Source organism: Arachis ipaensis, chromosome B6 (genome assembly GCF_059453495.1).
Source record: "Arachis ipaensis isolate K30076 ecotype BB chromosome B6, ASM5945349v1, whole genome shotgun sequence".
NCBI lineage: Eukaryota > Viridiplantae > Streptophyta > Magnoliopsida > Fabales > Fabaceae > Arachis > Arachis ipaensis.
Genome location: NC_142441.1, coordinates 150,925,555 through 150,946,006, shown reverse-complemented (window position 1 = coordinate 150,946,006; position 20,452 = coordinate 150,925,555). Strand labels below are relative to the sequence as shown.

The following is a 20,452-nucleotide window of genomic DNA, read 5'->3' as shown; positions in this document are numbered from 1 at the left end:
GTTTAGTTTAAGAAAAAATAAGGAAAAAAAAATAAATAAAAAATTTTATTTTCGTTTATTTAGATGTCAAAGAAAATAGAAATAATGAAAATTTTTTGTGTGTGGATCTTACCAAAAAAAATATTCATCCATTACAAATAAAAAAATATATATTTTTGTGTATTTATAATGTTATCTACAGTTATATTATTATTAATAATTATTAATATAAATTTAGTTTTAATATATTATTATAATAAAAATTTATATTTAAATATTATATATGTATTAAATAAATAATTTAAATTAAATATATAAATTTATAATATTTATAAATATAATAAAATATAAATAAATAAAAATATTTATATTTTATTTTATTATAAAGATATTAATATAATTTTATACTATTATAATTTTTTTATTAAAACAAAAAAAATATTTTCTTTCTATTCATTTTCTCTTCGTCCAAACAGCACACAAATAATTTCACTTTTTCTTCTATTTTCTCTCCTTTCATTTTTTTCCTTCTTATTTTCTTTCTTTTCATCTTTCCTATATGGAAACAAAGTCTAAATGTTATTCTTAAAATTGCATAAGGTAGATAATTGTTTTTCAGCTACAGAAAACAATAGCTCATACTTAAGAAGGTTAGTTAGAAAACACGATGAGAACTATTTTTGCAATTTCATATCATTTAAATGTAATATCATTATTTTTATGAATAAAATTATTTGCTTTGTCAAATCGAAGAGGAGTTTAGACTTAGATGTTTACTTTTTCTTAAAATAAAATAATTTGACAAGTATTATATATATATATATAAAAACTCTATTTGATGCTATGTATAACCCAACAAAAGAAGTAAAACTTAAAAAGCATGTCCCCCTCGATGAATATCTGAATGCAAGTACAGCATAAAGCTTTGACTGTGTTATAATCTTTTTGGTTCTCTCTCATTGTTTTTCCAGGTAGTTTCGGCAGACCATGTAAACTTGCCATATATTGCATGCACAAAGCAGAATCAAAGTCATTGCAACCACACCCTCTTCTAACTATTATTAATTATAGAATCAAATTCATAAATGACCATTAAGTAAAAGAATATCACACCTTCCTCCTAATTTCTCTCCTTCTATATATGTACCTTGCCTTCACTAACAAGCCTTCAAACTTCAAACCCCTTTTTCTCTTGCTTCTTCAACCATGTTCAACCACCCTTGTTTTTCTTGCTATCTATGTGAACGTGATCACTGCCTTCATCATCATCGTTATCATGCTTTTGAGGGGCAAAACCAGATACCCTTTTACAAGAATCATCGGGTTATTGATATTGATACCCTTCAGCTTCAAGAGGCTTTTTCTCGTGTTTCATTAACACCCCACAATAATAATCCTGATTTTTCTGGTCAACGGTCAACCTTCGATGAAGAAGAAGAAGGGTACGAATACAAGTACCCTTTTGTTTCTCCTAATCCTTCATCCTATTTGGTGCCTCCATCGATGCAACATTCTAACACAGTTCCAATGAATGAGTCTTTGATGATCAATGCTAATAATAGCAGAAGAAATGTTCATCGGAATTTCAATGGTACTAGGAGTCCACAGAGTTATTGGTCTCAGCGTCCTTGTTCGTCCGTGAATTATTTGAGGGGGAAGATTCTGGATTTGGCTAAGACTCAATGTGGATGCAGGGTTTTGCAGGACACCATGAAAGGGTTAACATCAAAGGAAGAGGTTTTTGTTTTTTTCCAAGAGCTTGTTGATCATAATGTGATTGAGTTGATGGGGCACTCTTTTGGGAACTACGTTTTTCAGAAGTTGGTTGAGATTTGCAGTGAGGAACAAATCACTACCATTGTTTTCAATGCGACTAAGAATGTCCTTAAGTTTGTGAATCTTTGCCTTGACATTCATGGGTATGTATGTCTTTTCCTCTATTCACTATTCTTGTTTTTTAGACTTACTAGTGTCTCAAATTAGAAATCTGTGTTTTAGCATTTTAGAGAAACATAAAATACATGTTTACAATGAGTGTTTGTGTATGATTGTATCTTTTATCATTTTTGTGTTAGTAAACAAACCCTATATATGTACTCTCATGTCTATATTTTGATGGACATGTTTTTGAAAATGGATTTGGAGACAAAAGATACATATGATGTATACACAAAAAATAACAACAAAAATAATTATCATATATTTGTATATATATATTATTTAATTTGTTTTTATTATTGTATTTTGTATTTTAACATGCTTGTTTATTTATATTGATATCATGTTTTAATAAGAGACATTTAGAGAGATATCTCACAAAATTAAATCAAATTTGATAATAAAGATATCTTATTTATATTTTTATTTTTCTCTTCATGTAAACAAATTTCTATCTCCCAATGTTTTAAGAACAATTAGACAACTAACTTGTTAGTTCCGGTATCAATTAGCCAACCAAGATTTTCATATCACACAGGTACAAACAAACTTAATGCAAGTTTTTCTAATTGATGCTTTGTTTTCTTTTCAAACTTGAATGCAGTACTAGGTCTGTTCAGAAGTTATTGGAGCATGTAACAAACCAAGAACAAAGATTATGTATAATGTCGGCGCTGACACCAAGTGTTGTTGCTTTGTCTACTAACACGAATGGTCTTCATGTGGTTGATCACTGTGTCAAGCATTTCTCAAGTGAAGATACTAAGGTAAATGTCTTCAATCACTTCATTTGTTTTGATTAGTGGGGTTGCATGGTTTTCATCATATGATTGGTTAATCTTTGTGTGAAAAGAATCAGAGTGTTCCATTCTGGCTTAAGTGATTGTTTATTGATTATAGAGCTTTTCCTTGCAGTATATGCTGAACATTGTAGCAACCAACTGTTTCAAGATTGCAACAGATAAAAGTGGTTGCTGTGTAATTCAGCAATTTGTTGACCATGCTCCCGGTGAATCCAAAGATTTATTGATGGCTGGGATCATACTAAATGCTCCACTCCTCGCCGAAAACTGTTATGGGTTTGTGTTTTCTTCGTTATGAAACGTGTTTGATTCATGTCATAAAGATTCTACAACGTTTTTATTGTGATATAAATAGGACATTAATAAGTGTACTAATGATAAAGTAAGAGCAATGTTAGGGGGCAGCAATTTTTGTGATTAGTAGCCATCAAATAGCCATCAATGATGATATAATGGTGTGAGATTGGTATGAGATTTCATCTAATGGCTCACATTTCTCTGCTGGTTACATGTTGGCCAAAATTCAATAAAATTGCTGGCCCCTAGACTTTTCCATAAAGTAAAATATGAAAGTAATCTTCATCATCCGAATTCGAGTTAATACTCGATTTGATTCTCGAAATTTGAAGTCGGACTCAAATTGACTCCTAAAATTATAATGGACTTAATTTGGTCCCCAAAATTTACCATAATAACTCACGTTAGCTTCTAACTGATTTTCGTAAATGGCGTGCTGATTTTGCGCGTTAATTTGCTAATATTTGAACTCTTCGCCTAGGTTTCATATGACTAAGACTTACTAGATCTTTAGGAGCTTGATTGGCTCCTCAACATCCTCACGAAAACCATAATAACAAGTTCAATTTAAAAATTTTGCGGCTTTGGGAACAACAATCAAGCTTGTAGAGTTCTAATAAATCTTGATCACATGGAACTTAGTTGAGGAATCCAAATCATAACAAGTTATTATACCAAATCAATACGTTGTTGTTAACGGAGATTAGCTCAAGGGTTAATGTGAGTTACAATTATAAATTACGGGGTTCAATTTGAGTCCATTAAAATTTTAAGGATCAAATTGAATGCAACTTCAAATTTTTTAACTCTCCAAATTCTCTTTCAAAGTTCTTACTTCCCACACATCTCTTGCATATATATGGAATCAGGAACTATGTGGTGCAACATTTAGTGTCACTGAAAATAGCAAGAGTGACAAAGAGTCTGATGAAACAGCTAGAAGGCAAGTTTGTGTCAATGTCATGCAACAAGTATGGTAGCAATGTTGTGGAGAAGTTCTTCCAAGATTCAGGGGAAAGCCATTCAAGGAGCATTATCTTAGAGTTGCTACATTATCCAAATGTCTCAATGCTTCTTGTGGATCCATATGCTAATTTTGTCATCAGTTCTGCAGTCATAGTTTCCAAGGTCAGTGCCAGCATCTTTCTTACATTACACAATGTTTATTTTATTTAATAGCCCATGAAACTTGTTGAAATAAAGTAAAATTGTTGGTTAGTGAGAATTTATTATAATCAAACTTTGAAAACTAGTTTAGTTAGTCAAAGTTATTACAATTCATGCACTATCTAACAAGGCAAGAGTATTATTCTGTTATTATTAGTTATAAATAAAATAAATTTAAGTGTGGTGATGACAGTGTGATTTTCTTTTTTAAATTTAATTTGATCTTGATGACAATGTCGAAGAGATATAAGATGAGAATTTTTTTCTGTTTTTATTTTTTCTTTTGTTTTGTCTGTTTGTTGCTTGATAAGTACTTTGTGCTATAAACCTTCTATTTTGTGGTCGAGAGCTTCTACCATAAAAAAAATTTGCATAAACCTTTAATAAACATTGAATCCACTAAGATATGTGAAAAAATGTGCTTCTAGTAGTATGATATGCGCTATAATTACATTTTTTTTTTAAATATTTGTGCACAATTAAGCAGGGTGGCACACAAGAGGAACTGCTTAAGGTGATTAAACAACATTCTCCAATGATGCGTAGCAACCATTATGGCAAGAAACTACTTGGTAGATTGAGGAAATTCCTATGTCACGTTTAGTAGACATAAATGACTATGTTTTGATATGTAAACTCTGTAATATCACACATAACTCTTAGGAGCTGCACCTCTTTATTTGTTGTCGTGTTATTTTCTTCCTAGTTTCAAGTATTTTCTTCCAATTTTTTTGGGTTCACTTTGTTGCGGGAGAAGAATTTGCTGCATGAAATTAATTGTATGTAGAGGTTTGACTATACAAAAGATCCTTTTATTATGTATGATGAGATGGAACTAAATTTTCATTGTGGTCTTTGAGATTTACGAGTTTTACTATTGTAGTCTTTCATATTCAAAATTTACTATATTAGTTTTCGAGATCCAATTCTAAGCATCATATTGGTCTTTGGATCATTTTCAGCGTTTGAGTCAACCAATGAAATGCTGAGCTATATTTGACTTATCATACTAGATACATGGCTAAATAGCATATTTTTGTTTTCGCTCTTAAATAAGGTAAAAATGAGGTTATTTTAGAAATGAAATGAAATATAATGATTTGTATATTATATAAACTCTTCTTTCTCTTTTTATTTTTGTCTTGTTTAAGTGTCAAAATGAAACATCGCTGTTTAGCCATGTGTACAGCATGACAAGTTAAAGTTAATTCAACACTTAATTTATTAATTTAGTACTAAAAAGAGTTCAGAAATCAATATGATATCAGAACTGAACTTCAAGAACCAATATAGATAATTTTAAATTTGAGAGACTAAAATATTAAAAATTGTAAATCGGAAACCACTTTAAAAAATTTAGTCTATAGAAGAAGTTGAATTGGTGGGTGTGTTGTGAATATTAATTTGGATTATTGGGCACATTATTTTTATTAAATGTAGGGACTGGGCGAGTTTTTATAATTATATTATCATAAAATTTTTATTTAAATGTGATTTAAACTGGACAACTTATACTCAAGGGCGATCAACTACACCGGAACACCTGCTTAATTTTTTTAATGGTTAATTATTTTATTAAAAATATATGTAAAAATACACGCATAATAGACATAATATAAATACATAATAGTTAATGTAATATGTGATTTTTGTGTTCATCAAACATTTTTATTTCTATATCCTCATCCAGATAGTGAAACGCCCATTATAAACTACTAAATCCATATATAATGATTAGATAGAAAAGTGAATCACACCCTATACTATTTTCCTTTTTTTTTTTTAACAAAAAATATTTCTAGCTATATCCTAATTTTGTGTTTATGTTTTAGTATTGTGTATGCATGGAATAAAATTGTAGATGAATTATAGCTTTGTCGTCAAATACCAGTCACACAATATACTTACCATTCAAATATTCCCTAACTAACCAAACCTTTGACTATTGCATTGCGTTGACCATTAGATGAACCAATAGCAACTACACTATGGAAAATTAATAAGCCTTAAACCTTTAATTTTCACCTACATTTCTTCTTCAATTCGTCTCTTCTTTTACTTCATCATACTCTATCCATCAATTTCTCTCTTCTTTTTCTCAGTGTCAACAACAAAGTAATTAATTAATTAATTAAGCCATGCACAGAACACCGTTGATGATGTCTCTTTCCACTTCAAACCATGGCTACTCTCAAAGATGGCAACAAACTTTGGCATGCATGCTTGTTCCTTTAGTCGTTTGGTTTTGTGGCATGTAAAATTTTCATCGAATTTTAATATTCGAGACGAATCAGGATCCTTTCATGTTGTGTTTTCACGTTACATAACATGAAAGGATCCTGATACATTGGCATTCTATGTATTCACTACTCTGTCTAACATCCTCTCTTTTTTTTTAATGCAGTTTTGGCAAGTATCCAATATGGGTATTATGGTAATTCTCGCTTGGTTCTTGGTCCGAGTTCATCGCGTTTGATGAAGACAAGTTCAGTTCTTGTGGAGAAAATTGAAGTGAGAAATGATCACAACAATCTTGTTCTTTATGCCTTTAATGAGAAGCCTGAGTTAATTTCCCAAACAAATTGGACCACTTCAAGATTCTTAGTTGTTCCCAGAAATACTCGCAAGGTAAATTGCGTCGCTATATGTTGTCATATTTAAGATTTTAATTTGTAATACAAAAGGTCTAATTTTTTTTCACTGATATTAGAAACAAGAGACTAAATTGGAGGAAGGATTTGTATATTATTGAGTATAATTAAATTGTCTGAAATGATACAATATAAAAGGATATTTATAGGTAATAATAATAAAGATGTAATATTCTATAATAATATTCAGATATACTAAATAATTCTAATTAATCCTAATTATATTCTAACAACTAATATGTCAATACATATTTATATGATTGCGTAAATAATTTTTATACTAAAAAGATATTAAATTTGAATCTATGGATATTATGCTAAGTTAAATATGTGTTAATTAAGAAAAAACTAACTGATTAATATAATGTTTAATTCTTCATTTTTAGGGATTTTCTTTGTGGTTAAATAAGGGTTCTAGAATTCGTATGAGGTGGGAAGCACAAGCAAGTAGCAGGAATCAGCTTGAAGGGATGGTGATTAAAGGTTATATATCAGATGAAATTTCAAAGTGCTTTTTATTTTTATTTTTTTTTCCTCTTAAGAGATTAATATTATTTCTTTTGTTTCATGAAAGTTTTATTGTTGTGATCATAGGAGAAAGGAGATTTGAAAAAATGGTGCCTCAACAAACATTCTCCCTTGATACACTTGCCATTCGTGAGACAATCAATGGTGATTATATTGATCTTGCCATAATAAAAAAAAATAAGCTTAGAAATTAATTTTTAATTAGTTAATATTAATTATTTTTTTATTATAAAACTAATTTTTGTTTAATTCTTCTTTGTTAGAGGGTTTGAGGTTTAAAGTTAGAAATTAAAATTTTATAATTTAAAATAAAAAAATTTAATTTAATTTAATTTTTATGTGAGACTAATTTCATGCATTTTTCACACTTGTAACGTTAACACTAATTATCTCTACTTACTTAATTATAGGCAGGTTTAATTTATGGAGTAACATATATATGTCATTAATATCATAATATTACAAATGCTAACAGGTAATGAGGCTGAATACATGATTGAGGAAGATGATAGGTACCAAATTGGAGTTCTAAACATGAATGACAAGAACATAGTATTAAACTTGAATGTTAATGTCTCTGCCAAGATTTATGATACCACCAAAGCCAACAACATCTACTCTTCTATCAATGGATCATGCACATTTAGCCTCCTCTTCCCCAACACATATTATCTCATTCTAACTGCACCAAAAAATGTAAGATGTTAATACTACTATACTAAAAAAGCCTAATATAATGTAGATCATGTCTATAAAATTTTATGATGAATTGATTACAGGTAGATGATAACGATGACGACAATGACGGAGAATGGTTTGTTGAAGTTTCGTTCATTACTCGTGTGATAGCCTACATAGCTATTTTAGGTAAAATTGAATTAAAATCTCGTATTCGAGATATGGGAGATTGTTGAATTAAAATTTGTGCCAATTATTAGTACATAATAAAATTCGTTGAATTTTTTTTATTTTAATCCACAAGGTAAAATTAAAATAGGTCAATTCTCAAAAACCTTACACTTTTATATCAAAATTGTCTTTGATATATGATTTTTTTTTGGAAAAAACTGTTAATAAACCCTCCATTCAGTTGTAATTTGCAAAATTTGTCATATCTTTGTAATCAATTTCGACAACATACATTTTAACATTAACCAGGATCAAAATTGTCATTTTAAAATTTTGAGAGATGATATTATTCTCTTTTTTTTTTTTTTTTTTCCCTTGTGGAAGATGAAATTTGTTAGGTTTAAAAGGGCTAGGGTTAGGGGAGCATGAAAATCAAGCAAACGCATTTAGCCCAACAAGATTAAAGGTTTAATTATTTTAAATTTATATATTTTAATTGTGGAATGGAATGCCTAATAGATAATGTTTTATACTAAACTAAAGAGTTTACTTGCCCTGTTTTAAATTTGTAGGACTTTGTATAATTGTTATCTTCATGATACTGAGATGCCTTGGAGGTTATGATAATCAAAATGATAATGATAATCACAATAGTAATGTTACAATTGACACAAGCAACAACAATAATAATGTATTAGTTTCTTCATCACAAGAAATTACTGAACCAATGATGCATCATCATCATGTGAAGCCAAATCCAAAAAATGATGAAGAAGAAGAATCATCAGAAGATGGTTCTAGTTGCTCCTCAGAGGAATTATATGATGAGAAATTGTGTGTCATTTGCTATGATGAACAAAGAAATTGCTTCTTTGTTCCTTGTGGCCACTCTGCCACTTGCTTTCCCTGTGCAAAGAGGTATATATGCATTCATACTTTATATAATTAAATTAATCCCTAGAATTTCTATTATATATTTATATACTAAGTTCAATTTTAATATACTGATAATATAAAGAATTTTATACGACCATCTAATGAAATTTGTGCATTTAGATGAGTTTTTAATTAGTGAATTTAAAATTAGTTATTTTTACTGACATAATAATACACGATTAGATATCTGTGTAAATTTTTTTTACACTTTCATTACATAAAAATCAAATTTTTATATGCATATTAAGTCTCATAATTTAAATATATTTTTAGATTTAATATTCTTTTTAATACTAATTCTTCGGTTTTTTATACCTAAGTAAGTAAAATTCTATTAAGCAATTAATAAAGTACATTGTATTGTCTTTATAATACTTTACGTTAACTATTTTACTAACTTTTATATGTTAAATTAAAAAAAAAATTGTGGTATCTTGTAATTTCATATCCGTGTCTCAAAAATAAAAATAAAAAATGTAGATTTTCAATTATTTAGAGTCCATATTTAATTTTTCAGGATTGTGGATGGAGAGAGCAAAGTGTGCCCTGTGTGCAGAAGGCTCATTCACAAAGTGCGAAGATTATTTATGAGTTAGGCTTTGTCAAAATGTTATCATATTAATAATGTATGTGTGTATTGATTAGTAGTGTTACTCCATGATTCACTTTAATTATTCCCATATAGCTTACTTTTTTTTATTTTTTATTTATTTCCCATCAAGCTTCTAGGGAATGAGTTACTAGCTATGATTTCGATTTTGAGCTCTCTTCGCTATCAAATTTTTTTTTTTCAAATCACTTTTTTTTCCTCTTGAAAGATATAATATATGTGTCTTTATTATTTTATTATTTTGCCTTGAGAGTATAATGCAAAATAAGTGTTGGACAATATATTTAAAGTTGTGAGTTATAGACAGACAATGAAAATATTAAATAATGTGAACAATTAATATATCGAATGTTCATTTTACTAGGTGTACGAATGGTAGGTTATTCTAATATTAAGATTTAAGAGGGTAATTTGAAGGTATATATAGTGTGTTTTGATTTGATTGGTGGTTATTCATCTTATTCAAAAAAAATTTATTGATTACCTAGCATTATTTCGATGGATTAATATATTTTGTCTTGGGTTTGAACAATGTAAATTGTTATATTTATAAAAAAAAAATAAATGATTATTTTCATCCATAAAAATTTAAAACACCCATAAAATTTATCTATAAATAATAAAATTAATTTTATATTAAAAATGGTTTCCATTTACAAAATTACCACCAAGACATTAATTTTATTTATAGATGAATTTTATAAGTAAAAATAATAATTTATTTATCTTTCATGAGGATATAATTAATTTCTTTTGTTTATAAATAAATTTGTCACATTATAAATTTTATAAATAAAAATAATAACTTACTATTAATAATTTAAATTTCTTTTTCACCGTTACAATTTTCCCAATTTCTCTTTCTCCTCTACTCCTTATTATTACCTACCTCACCGTTACAATATCCACCACTGACCAAAAAATAAAAATAAAAAAATATTTATACGATTTAAAAATATGACTACATCAAATATATAGTACACTTTAAAGGGCAGAAAATAAATTTTAATTTATCACAGTACAATACAATTTTCCCTATCAATAAATCTGGATCCTCTTTGATTTACCAAGTACGAACAAAGCATTATTATTTGTTTGCTCCCACATGCTTCACTAATTGGACCACTTACTTTTTCTTCTATAAATTCTAACCCAAGGATTTCTATCTCATAATAAAACTCTTAGTGGATAGTGGATACGGACAAAGGAAAATATAAGAAATATTGTGACAAAAAGAGAGATAAAAATTTAAGTAAAATTTCTTATAAAATAATTAAATATTACCTTTATTAACTAAACAAAGCCAAATAATAAGACAAAATAATAATTAATAATAATTCACATGCATACACACTACCAAAATATATAGGACCCACATTTATTCCCATACACAAATATACCCAAAAATTAAAGATCACTGATAATAATACACATCATAATTTCATAAACAAAATAAAGGAAAAATAAATTTAATATATAATATGCTAATAATAAGGGTCCTTAATGGAATAATAATTATAACATATGGCTTATTAATTATAACATATTAAGTTTCTAGTTGAAATTCTTGAAATTAAAATGGATCGATAATTTAAGAATAAAAAACTAGAAACGAAAGATGGTATAATATTATAATAAGAAAGAATGAATTGAATTAAGGGCACTTAGGTTTGCCCTTAGAATTCCTCATGTCCCTATAGCAAGGGCACTCATGTTTATTGCCATAGGTTCCAGAAGGTACACACTTGCATTTGCTGCAACATATCCCACAGAATCTCAAACACCGGTCCTTCATCCCTGCCTTTGAACACCTCCTTGCACACTTTGCCCCACACAAAACTATATCACATAAAATAAATTCAAATTTCATTATATATATACCATAGAAAAGTGTTTATTATTGGTTGGAATAAAATGTTATGTATATGACCCACTTTAATTAACTAGCAAATGAAATGAAATATTTAATTTTAATTTCTTTTAAATAATATAAATATATATACCTGGACGAGCCATTGAGGCTTCAAAGAAAGAAGAGGTGAGCACAAGGCACACAAGAAGAAGAGTTACAAAAGATAGCTTCATGTTCTTTGGCTTTGAGAGATTATTATATATTGTTGAATAATTGAGAAAATGGGGAAGTGAAGAAGATGAAGAAAGAACTCTTTTGAGTGATTGTAAGATATATATGGAGTAGTTAATTAGATGAGAGTGGCACTGAATAATAATGTGTCGTTGGATTGTGGGAATGTGAAGTAGGGAGTGCACTTATTTATATAGCACCGAGTGAAGGGTAGGTGAAATACATGGAAGATACAAAAAGTTACATTATACCGTTCCCTATAGATAGTTAAATTCTTTGACTCTCATTCTTTTCGAAATTCGAGTTTTATATTTAAGAATTTATTATTAATTAATAAATGAGGAATACTAGGGCAGTAACTTTTGTGATTTGTAGCCATCAAATAGTCATCAATGATAATTTTAATGGTGTGAGATTGGTGTGACATTTCATCTAATGGTTTACTTTTCTTTACTGGTTACATGCTTGCCAGAATTTAACAAAGTTGCTGTCCCTAGATTTTTTTTTAATAAATTATTATACCAATGTAAGTTAGTATAGATGGGCGAAGGTTTGTACATTTTAATCATCTCCTTGCTTGTATTTGTTTAAAAGGATGGAGTATTTGTTTAAAGGGATGGAACATTGAGATAGAAATATAAAGACATAAAATTATATTTGATAGATGAAATATAGATAGAGATATTTTATTAATATTTAGAGACATTAAATTAATATATTTTATGTTTAAATAATACAAAAATATTAATAAAAAATATAATTATATTTTTTATTATTATATTTTTTATTTTAAATTTTTTAATAAAAAAATGAAAATCAATTATATTTTTATAACTTATTATACTTTTTTATTAAATATAATATAAAAATATTAAATTTTGTGTCTGTTTTTTATATTCTTAATATTTTATTTTATCTTGTTCTCAAAAATAAATACAATCATTTAGATTTAATTTTTGTATTTGAAGAATTAGTCATTAAATTTTCAGTCCAATAAATATCTCAATATAAATCAAATTTAATAAATTATTATAATTTAAATTTTAATATTTATTTAAATAAACAACTGAACTGAGTTAATTAATCACTCGATCAACTTGTTAATTACCAATAGTTAAATCTTTTTGATAAAATACCTATTATATCATTGAGGTAAAGCTAAGGATTTGGCCAATAGGAATATAATTGGCGTTTTATAAGTTGAATTAAAGTCAGATTAGATGTTTAAATCTTCAAAATAGCACCAGAGCAAATTGTTTGTTTTATTTAACCAATTTACTATGATGAACTTGATAAGTACATCTTACGTTAGATTAGATGTAATTTTTATGATCCGTAAGAAAATAAAATTATACATATTATCAAAATAGATTCTTCATTCAACAAAGTAATTTGTGTGTTTTCTTACACAACAAGATCATACCAAAAAAAAAAAAAAAACACATTTTATTCGTTTAATGTCATTTTATTACAAGAGATATGTATAACTTTTTCAAATTTAAGGGTACCTAAAAAAACCACTCTACCTACATTAAACATAAGTTTAGAAGTATAAACTAAATGGTAGTAATATTTATTACAACCATCATTGATGAGTTAGAGGTAAATTCCATTGGCATCTAATAAGGTGCAAGCTAGATACAGCTGGATAGTGGTTTTGGTTTTGGTTTTGGTATGTTTCTGAAGCCACATTTCTTTTGAATTTATTAATCCCTATATTTAGTATCACCATTTGTCCCCATAGTACCAAAATTAAATCATATCATCTTATATATAATGGACTTGTTGCAAAAATTCTTACATAATTTAAAAAATTTTAAAATATATTGTTTAAAATAAGAATATTAAGTTAATAGTAAGCTAAATTTTACAAAATTATTCTCATATTAATGTAGGATGATATTTATTAGGTGATATTTCTACAAAAAAAAATCCAAAAATTGTTCTCAATGGACCTCACCTTGCAATGCATATCAATTTGCCATATTCATTGTATATTGTATGATGAGTTGTTACTTCTTGGGATGAACAGCACCGAAACTCTTTTGTTTTGATCTTTCTAGATTTCTCTCTCTTTATCTTTTCTTTATATATATTATCTGAAAATGTTTAAGATGATCTTTGTTGTGTTATTGTTTTGTCATGACTTCTTGAGGGTTTATATATACAGACACATAGAATTAATTCCTGATATATATATATATATTCATGAAAACTTGTGAATAATAAGAATCCAATCTAACTAAAATTTTTGTTTTTTATAGGTCTAAGGATAATGCCACCAAGGCTATCATTATTTACTCTCCTAATTTTATATATAATGGTATATTAATTATATATTATATATAGACCATATATTAAGAAATTATGCAAACTAAAAGTGAATATAAAATAATTATATTTAATTATTTATACAAACTTGTCTTTTCTTATTGGGAATAAAATTAAAATTAATAATTTGCATTTCGTTCCCTGTCTTTATATTCATATTATTATTAATGCAAAGAAAAGAAAAATAATAATCAGTTCAATATATGTTGTGAAAATATACTTAATTGTTCCATTATGGCTAATAAGTTAAGAAAAAGGTGAATTTTCATCATGTGAAGTAAAGCTAAGTAATTATATTTTATGAATTATGATAATGCATTATAATTTTGATGCGGTAATTTAACTTAAATTTGAGCAATTAAAAAATTACACTACATTTTATTTATATATTTTTTATTGATTTATGATTATATGTTACCATAAAATATACAAATACTTGATGACAAGTCCTTTATGATTATGCATGGGACCAGTAAATTAAATAAATTGAGCAGTTCCCTTCTGTCAGTGCAACCAATCTTCCAAGATAGAAGTAGTGGACCATAGCTTATATAATAAAAACTTCAATAATATTAATATAATCAACCTAATGTGTTAATATAAGTAGTTAACCTGGTGCACAGGGTTAGGTCATCAAAATGCTATGTATATATTTTAAAATTAATCACTGATTTATTATTATATTTAATTTAATTTATTTTTAATATATATTTTTTATTCAATATATATTTTATATTAATAATTAATTTTAATTATAAATTTTAATATATATCTAATATAATTGAAATTATATTCCCATGCATTGTTGGGTTATTTAATAATTACATTAAAAGTAATAAGAAATGGTATTATATATATCAACTTACAATCTTAAAGTTCAAGTAAAGTAAAAGCTAATAAGTCAAAACAAACAAATTGTAATAAAATTAAAAATTAAAAAAAAAATTAGAGCTTATTAAGTCTTTAACTAGCTATCAAGTCATTAATTAGCTGAAAATTTAGATACAGTTAATTTTACGTGAAGTTAATAATTAAGAGTTATTAGATAAAATTTTAGTCAAATTAGTCAAATAATTTAATAACTTTTAACTATCAAGTTCGCATAAAATTAATTGCATCTGAATTTTTATTAAATTTTTTTAATTTTTTCAACACAAATCAGACGGTCCGAGTACAGAAATCAGACGCTCTGATCTAAAAATTAGATAATCTAATTTCTGTACCTCTTAAAAATCAGACGATCTAATTTGTACTCTATACATTAAATCATCGTACATTTTAAAAAAATATCACAGTAGATCATAATTTAAAAAATCACTATTGTTAATCTAATATTAAAAAAAAAAAGTGCAAGTGAGTTTAGTGGTAGGGCAGAGAAACATGAAATTCAGACCTTGGGATTTGACCTTTAGAAGACTCTGGATTGTCATCAAGAGAAAAGTGATTTTTTTTTTTACAAAAAAAAGAAAGAAAGAAAAGTGTTAATGTATGTAATTGTAATATTGTATAGTGTCTATGGTCGCTTTTGTTAGATTTCACGTGATGTGTGTCGGTGCCATCCCCAAATGCAACCTTGTGAAGATTGATTTTATAAAATTTGAAGGGCAATTAAGTCAACTTTGTTTCTGGTTTGTTAGTTGGGGTTCAATATCTCATGTCCTGATACTACCAATACTATCTTGTTCAAAACGCAACATTGGATCTCAAGCTTCAATAAAATATTGTCTTCAAACTCTGTTGTTAGTTAATTACTATTAATATATGATTGATTTTTATTAACTCTTTTAGTTTTTTTTACTATTGTTATAAACTTTATTTCTTCTATTTTTAGTAATAATGGCTATAACACTGATAGTAACTTTTATTTTCAGTTTTTTTTTTTAATTGACCAATCAATAATCGTATATATAAATTGAGATTTAAATTTTTTATATTTATTACTAGTAAACTCATCTTTTTTTTTTAAGTTAAGAATGATATTTGAACTGGCAACTTTTAAGTGAGTATGAAGAGACTGTTAGTGGACAAAAAAAAGTCGTTTAAGCCTAGTTTGTCAATTATGAGAAGTAGTCAATAGAAAAAATACTATTTAATAGTGTTTACTAATACAAATTAGAATAAACTCACAAATAAATTCTTAAAGATTTATATTTTGGATATATTAGTTTTTAAAATAAAATACTAATAAAGTCTTTTAAAATAGTATACGTGAACACACTATTTTTAAATTAGTCATTATGATTAGAATAAAAAATTTTAATTTAAATTAATCTGTTCACTTTTTTATTCTAAAAAACTTTATTGATAATTTTTTTTTAAAAAAACTAATCTATTTGAAGTGTAAATTCTCAAAAATTTATTTGTTACTTTATTTATTATACATTACAGATTGTTTTGTTCACATATATCGTTATTTGAAGTATTAATTCAATTTGAGGTATCATCATATACTAAAAGTGAAAAGAGCTTTAAGATGATGATTGATTATGAACCATACAGTAGTGAGATGTACGGAAGGACCCAACTTGAGATCCAATGAAGTTGCATGGTGAGAGTGAGAGAATTATGCTATGGAGTTCATTATTAAGCCAGAGTGGATTGATAGCACCTCCTCCTTCACAAGGATATGCTTCAAACACAATAATATTAGGTATTGTCCTCTTCCCCTTATTTTTTGCTTAATGCCTCTTCCCTTAACACTTAACACCCATACCTCTCTCTCTCTATGTTCAATTGTTCATTGCTCATAACAACAACAAGATTCTTTCTTCTTTTTTTTTTTTTTTGGTTTGCACCATGGTATCTATCAGGCCGGAAACCCAATGACTAATCCCTTGGGTACTGCAGAGGCACACAAAGTGGGCGACCCTCCCAAACAAGCAAGCTCCATTTCCATCCTTCAGTGGGTATCGAACCCGGGAGAGATAGTTAAGGGACACAGACCCTCATCCATCTGTGCCAACTTGCGTTTATTTTTATTTTTTAATGGGAATTCTTTCTCTTTTTCTGTTTTTGGGCTCTATTACTACAATATTAATTGTAATGGGCTTGGGCTTTATGATAGATTAGCCTTTTTGGATCTATATTCCAAAACATAAAATTGTATAAGTCTATGATTTTTTTTTTAACAATGATGCTTTTGGTTCCAAGAAAACCCTTGATGGGCTTGTTATATGGGTGTTCATTGAATAGGGCCTTTTTTTTAAGACATCAATCCATTCTGAATAATAAATTTGGGAAAGAAAATAAGTAAGTTTTTGTTTTTAGTTTTTATTTATTTTTTTGGGTTACATATGTGAAGATGTGAAGATGTGTCTAACTATTATGATGTTTCAAAATCCATCCATGTCCAAACAAAAATACCATAAATACAAGAGCACACAATTAAATTATTGAATCAGTAAATACCAAAAGAAAAAATTATTGAATGAGTATATCACCAAAAAAAAATATATTGAATCAGTATAGGGAATTAAATTTTAATTAGTCAAGTATACTTTTGTAAAATTAATTTTTTTAACTTTCTTCTCTTTTGTACAATTTAGTATTTAGAGTTTAGGATTTAGAATAATTTAAGATTTAAAATTTAAAATTTTCATTTTTTCCCCAAAATGTTGACTAATATTGATTAGAAAAAGTTAACACCCTAATTGAACACTAAATTATTATATATGAAATGAGTTATTATATATCCTAAGCTGCGTTTGGTTTTGAGAACATGAGGAGACAAGATCCTGAGAATAAAATACAAAGGATAGATCTATAAAAATTAATGTTCTTATATTTTATTTGGTGATAAACTAGAATAAATTGTGAACGTTCAATTTATTCTCATTTTTTTCATTCAAAAAATTTAGGAAGAAAAATATAATAATAAAAAATATAATTATAAAAAATTAATAAGAATAATAAATAAAAAATAAAAAATAAATTGTGTCCCTCGTTAGTGTCTCAGTATCTTTTCTGTCAGGATGAACACACCATACACTAATTCAGTATCTTTAGATACAATATCTTTATCCATGTTTTATCTACTAAATATAATTTTATATCTCTGTGTTTCTGTTTCAGTATCCTATATCAATGTTATGTCCTTATAAATAAATGGAGCTCTAGTGTTCTAACTTCTAAGTATCATCCTGAATACTTCTCTTATATACCAAGTAAAAGAAAAAAAAAAGTAAAAAATATTAATCTCTTAAATATTTAACAAGAAACAATAATTCTTCCTTCATAATAATTACAAGGATATTGGAGAAATTATTAGGAGATGAAATCATTTCTCCCATGTTAAATAGGTCATTCATCCCCCACCTATATAGCTAGGTCAATATATATGACAAATCAGCAAAGATTATTGTTAATAGCAGTAATAGGTTATGAACTTAATGTTTGAATAAAGTAGCAATGATCAATACAATGTAACTATACAAGTTACAACCCTAAATTAATTAAACTAAGTGAATAAATGAGATGGAGTAGCATGAATCCATCAATTCTAGTTACAGTGATAATCATCATTATAATGCTCTCCCTTTTATCATAATTTAACCATAATTATTATTCAAGTTACATACCTATCAATCGAGTTTTTTTTATTCAATATATGTGTATTATAAATTTATAATAGTCAAAATGGTAAATACATTATTCTTTTAAATAATGAGTTAATTTGAGTTCAAATCTTTTGAATAACAAAACGTTATTTTATAAATATTTTTTATTGCATGATTACTGGTGAGAATTATTGAGGGCTAAAATGAAAAAAAAAAAATTAAACCAAAATCTTCTTATTTCCTTTTATACGCAATAAATTACTATTTTAAACTTTATTTGATTTGCAACTTTCATCCGTTAAGCACCTTTATTTATTTATTTATTTATTTAGGCTACTTCCATGTGAAGCATGTTCTTGAGATATATAGAATAAGGTTAACGTATGAATACTTTGCTGAATTATCGTGTCTGCGTGTCGAACACATTTCAGACACAACACTCATCGATACTCATCCGACACGCGTGTCTGCAATGTCCAAACCGTGTCTCAATAAAAAATAAAAAATTATTTTTCGGACACACTGGGACATACTTAAATACCATCACGTGTCAGCATGTCCGGTCTTATTCTTAATATATATTCTTAAAATAAATTTAGATATAGTATATATTATTATTTATTAAAACAAAAGATATTTTAAATACTTGATATAATTAAAATAAGACATTAAAAATAATTTTAAAAATTAATTTATATTTTAATATTAATAAAATATTAAAATATCATTACGGTTTATTTAAAAAATACTTTATATTTTATATGTATGCATGTCCCTGTGCCATGTAAAATTTTAAAATTCGCGTGTCGGCGTGTCCCGTATCGTGTCGTGTCCCGTGTCCGTGTCAGTGTCCGTACGTTATAGGGTTAAACCAATTTATAGAGACCTTAAATCCAATAATTATTAAGAAAGTTTAGAGAATCAGAGTGTATATATTTGTCTGAGCACCATAACATGAATGAAAATTTAGTTATTCTATAACATGTAATAATGAAGTGATGAATCCAATGCCATTAACTCAATTTAGGCATTTTTGGGGTGAAATAAATGAGAGTGCGTGCCACAGTGCACAAACACACAGAACATGTATTGATTCAACAATCATAAATAAAAGGAGTTTTAAATTTGAAATAATTCTAAAATTTATCTATTAAATCGATTCTTTATGTTTAGGCCTAATATTATTTTAGTTTCTAAGGTTTAAATGTTATATTTTAATCTGAAAAAAATTTATTTAATTTTAATATTAAATAATTAACAAAATTTAGTTTTTCGAGATAAAAAATTTATACAACCAAACTCTTCGATTACTGAGGATAATTCTTTGCGGTAGAAGTAATGATGGCTTTGTTTTCGTCGCCACCGACGAATTTTCCCACAAAAAATGAATTCTCAACAATATTTTTAATGTGCTTGAACTAAGGACAATGATTTGTGGTGATGCATTTGTTACTGATCTTGTGTCTCTCAAATTTATACTTCTTATTTTAAAAAGGACATTAAAATTTGGTAAAATAGTTACGTTAATTATTTAATATTAGTATCACAATAAGACTGTATTAAAACTAAATATATTTTTCTATTCAAATACAATACTCTAAATTTTAAAAATTAAAATAAAATTAGTTCCAAATATAAAAAATCAATTTAATACTTTAGCCGTTTGAATGTTAGTTGATGTTTATTAGTTGCATTGAGATAGAAATCAACTTGAATATAAGAAA

The 20,452-nt window shown here is 27.0% G+C and overlaps 3 protein-coding genes across 5 annotated transcripts; 2 read left to right on the top strand and 1 right to left on the bottom strand.

The window, feature by feature from the left end:
• The first annotated feature begins 1,185 nt into the window (after positions 1–1,185).
• LOC110263649 (pumilio homolog 12-like) lies at positions 1,186–4,788 on the top strand. The gene is made up of 5 exons (XM_021105319.2): positions 1,186–1,898; positions 2,522–2,684; positions 2,833–2,996; positions 3,887–4,145; positions 4,672–4,788. Exons 1-5 carry the CDS (start codon positions 1,186–1,188, stop codon positions 4,786–4,788), a joined length of 1,416 nt encoding a protein of 471 aa, XP_020960978.1.
• Positions 4,789–6,228: 1,440 nt separating this feature from the next.
• Positions 6,229–9,802, top strand: LOC110263648 (E3 ubiquitin-protein ligase APD1-like). Of its 3 annotated transcripts, XM_021105318.2 has the most exons (8): positions 6,329–6,438; positions 6,589–6,812; positions 7,222–7,318; positions 7,430–7,507; positions 7,839–8,059; positions 8,143–8,230; positions 8,785–9,130; positions 9,666–9,802. In XM_021105318.2, exons 2-8 carry the CDS (start codon positions 6,660–6,662, stop codon positions 9,742–9,744), a joined length of 1,062 nt encoding a protein of 353 aa, XP_020960977.1. In that variant the 5' UTR covers positions 6,329–6,438; positions 6,589–6,659; the 3' UTR covers positions 9,745–9,802. The 3 variants fall into 3 exon arrangements, with proteins under 3 accessions (XP_088345488.1, XP_020960977.1, XP_088345487.1); XM_088489362.1 differs by having other exon boundaries at positions 6,229–6,434; positions 7,222–7,507; XM_088489361.1 differs by lacking the exon at positions 7,430–7,507.
• A 1,264-nt stretch (positions 9,803–11,066) lies between these two features.
• LOC148563142 (peamaclein-like) lies at positions 11,067–12,014 on the bottom strand. The gene is made up of 2 exons (XM_088489360.1): positions 11,762–12,014; positions 11,067–11,597 (listed from the first exon to the last, which is right to left on the bottom strand). Exons 1-2 carry the CDS (start codon positions 11,841–11,843, stop codon positions 11,413–11,415), a joined length of 267 nt encoding a protein of 88 aa, XP_088345486.1. The 5' UTR covers positions 11,844–12,014; the 3' UTR covers positions 11,067–11,412.
• Between the last annotated feature and the right edge of the window lie 8,438 nt (positions 12,015–20,452).

What these genes read in the sequence shown, in the direction of transcription:
- LOC110263649 (XM_021105319.2), top strand. Translation starts at nt 1,186, where the DNA reads ATGTTCAACCACCCTTGTTTTTCTTGCTATCTATGTGAACGTGATCAC. An exon ending in CTTTGCCTTGACATTCATGG is followed by an intron (nt 1,899 to 2,521) that starts GTATGTATGTCT and finishes ACTTGAATGCAG; the next exon opens with TACTAGGTCTGTTCAGAAGT. An exon ending in TCTCAAGTGAAGATACTAAG is followed by an intron (nt 2,685 to 2,832) that starts GTAAATGTCTTC and finishes TTTTCCTTGCAG; the next exon opens with TATATGCTGAACATTGTAGC.
- LOC110263648 (XM_088489362.1), top strand. Translation starts at nt 6,323, where the DNA reads ATGCACAGAACACCGTTGATGATGTCTCTTTCCACTTCAAACCATGGC. An exon ending in CATTCGTGAGACAATCAATG is followed by an intron (nt 7,508 to 7,838) that starts GTGATTATATTG and finishes AAATGCTAACAG; the next exon opens with GTAATGAGGCTGAATACATG. An exon ending in TTCTAACTGCACCAAAAAAT is followed by an intron (nt 8,060 to 8,142) that starts GTAAGATGTTAA and finishes AATTGATTACAG; the next exon opens with GTAGATGATAACGATGACGA.
- LOC148563142 (XM_088489360.1), bottom strand. Translation starts at nt 11,843, where the DNA reads ATGAAGCTATCTTTTGTAACTCTTCTTCTTGTGTGCCTTGTGCTCACC. An exon ending in AGCCTCAATGGCTCGTCCAG is followed by an intron (nt 11,598 to 11,761) that starts GTATATATATTT and finishes TATGTGATATAG; the next exon opens with TTTTGTGTGGGGCAAAGTGT.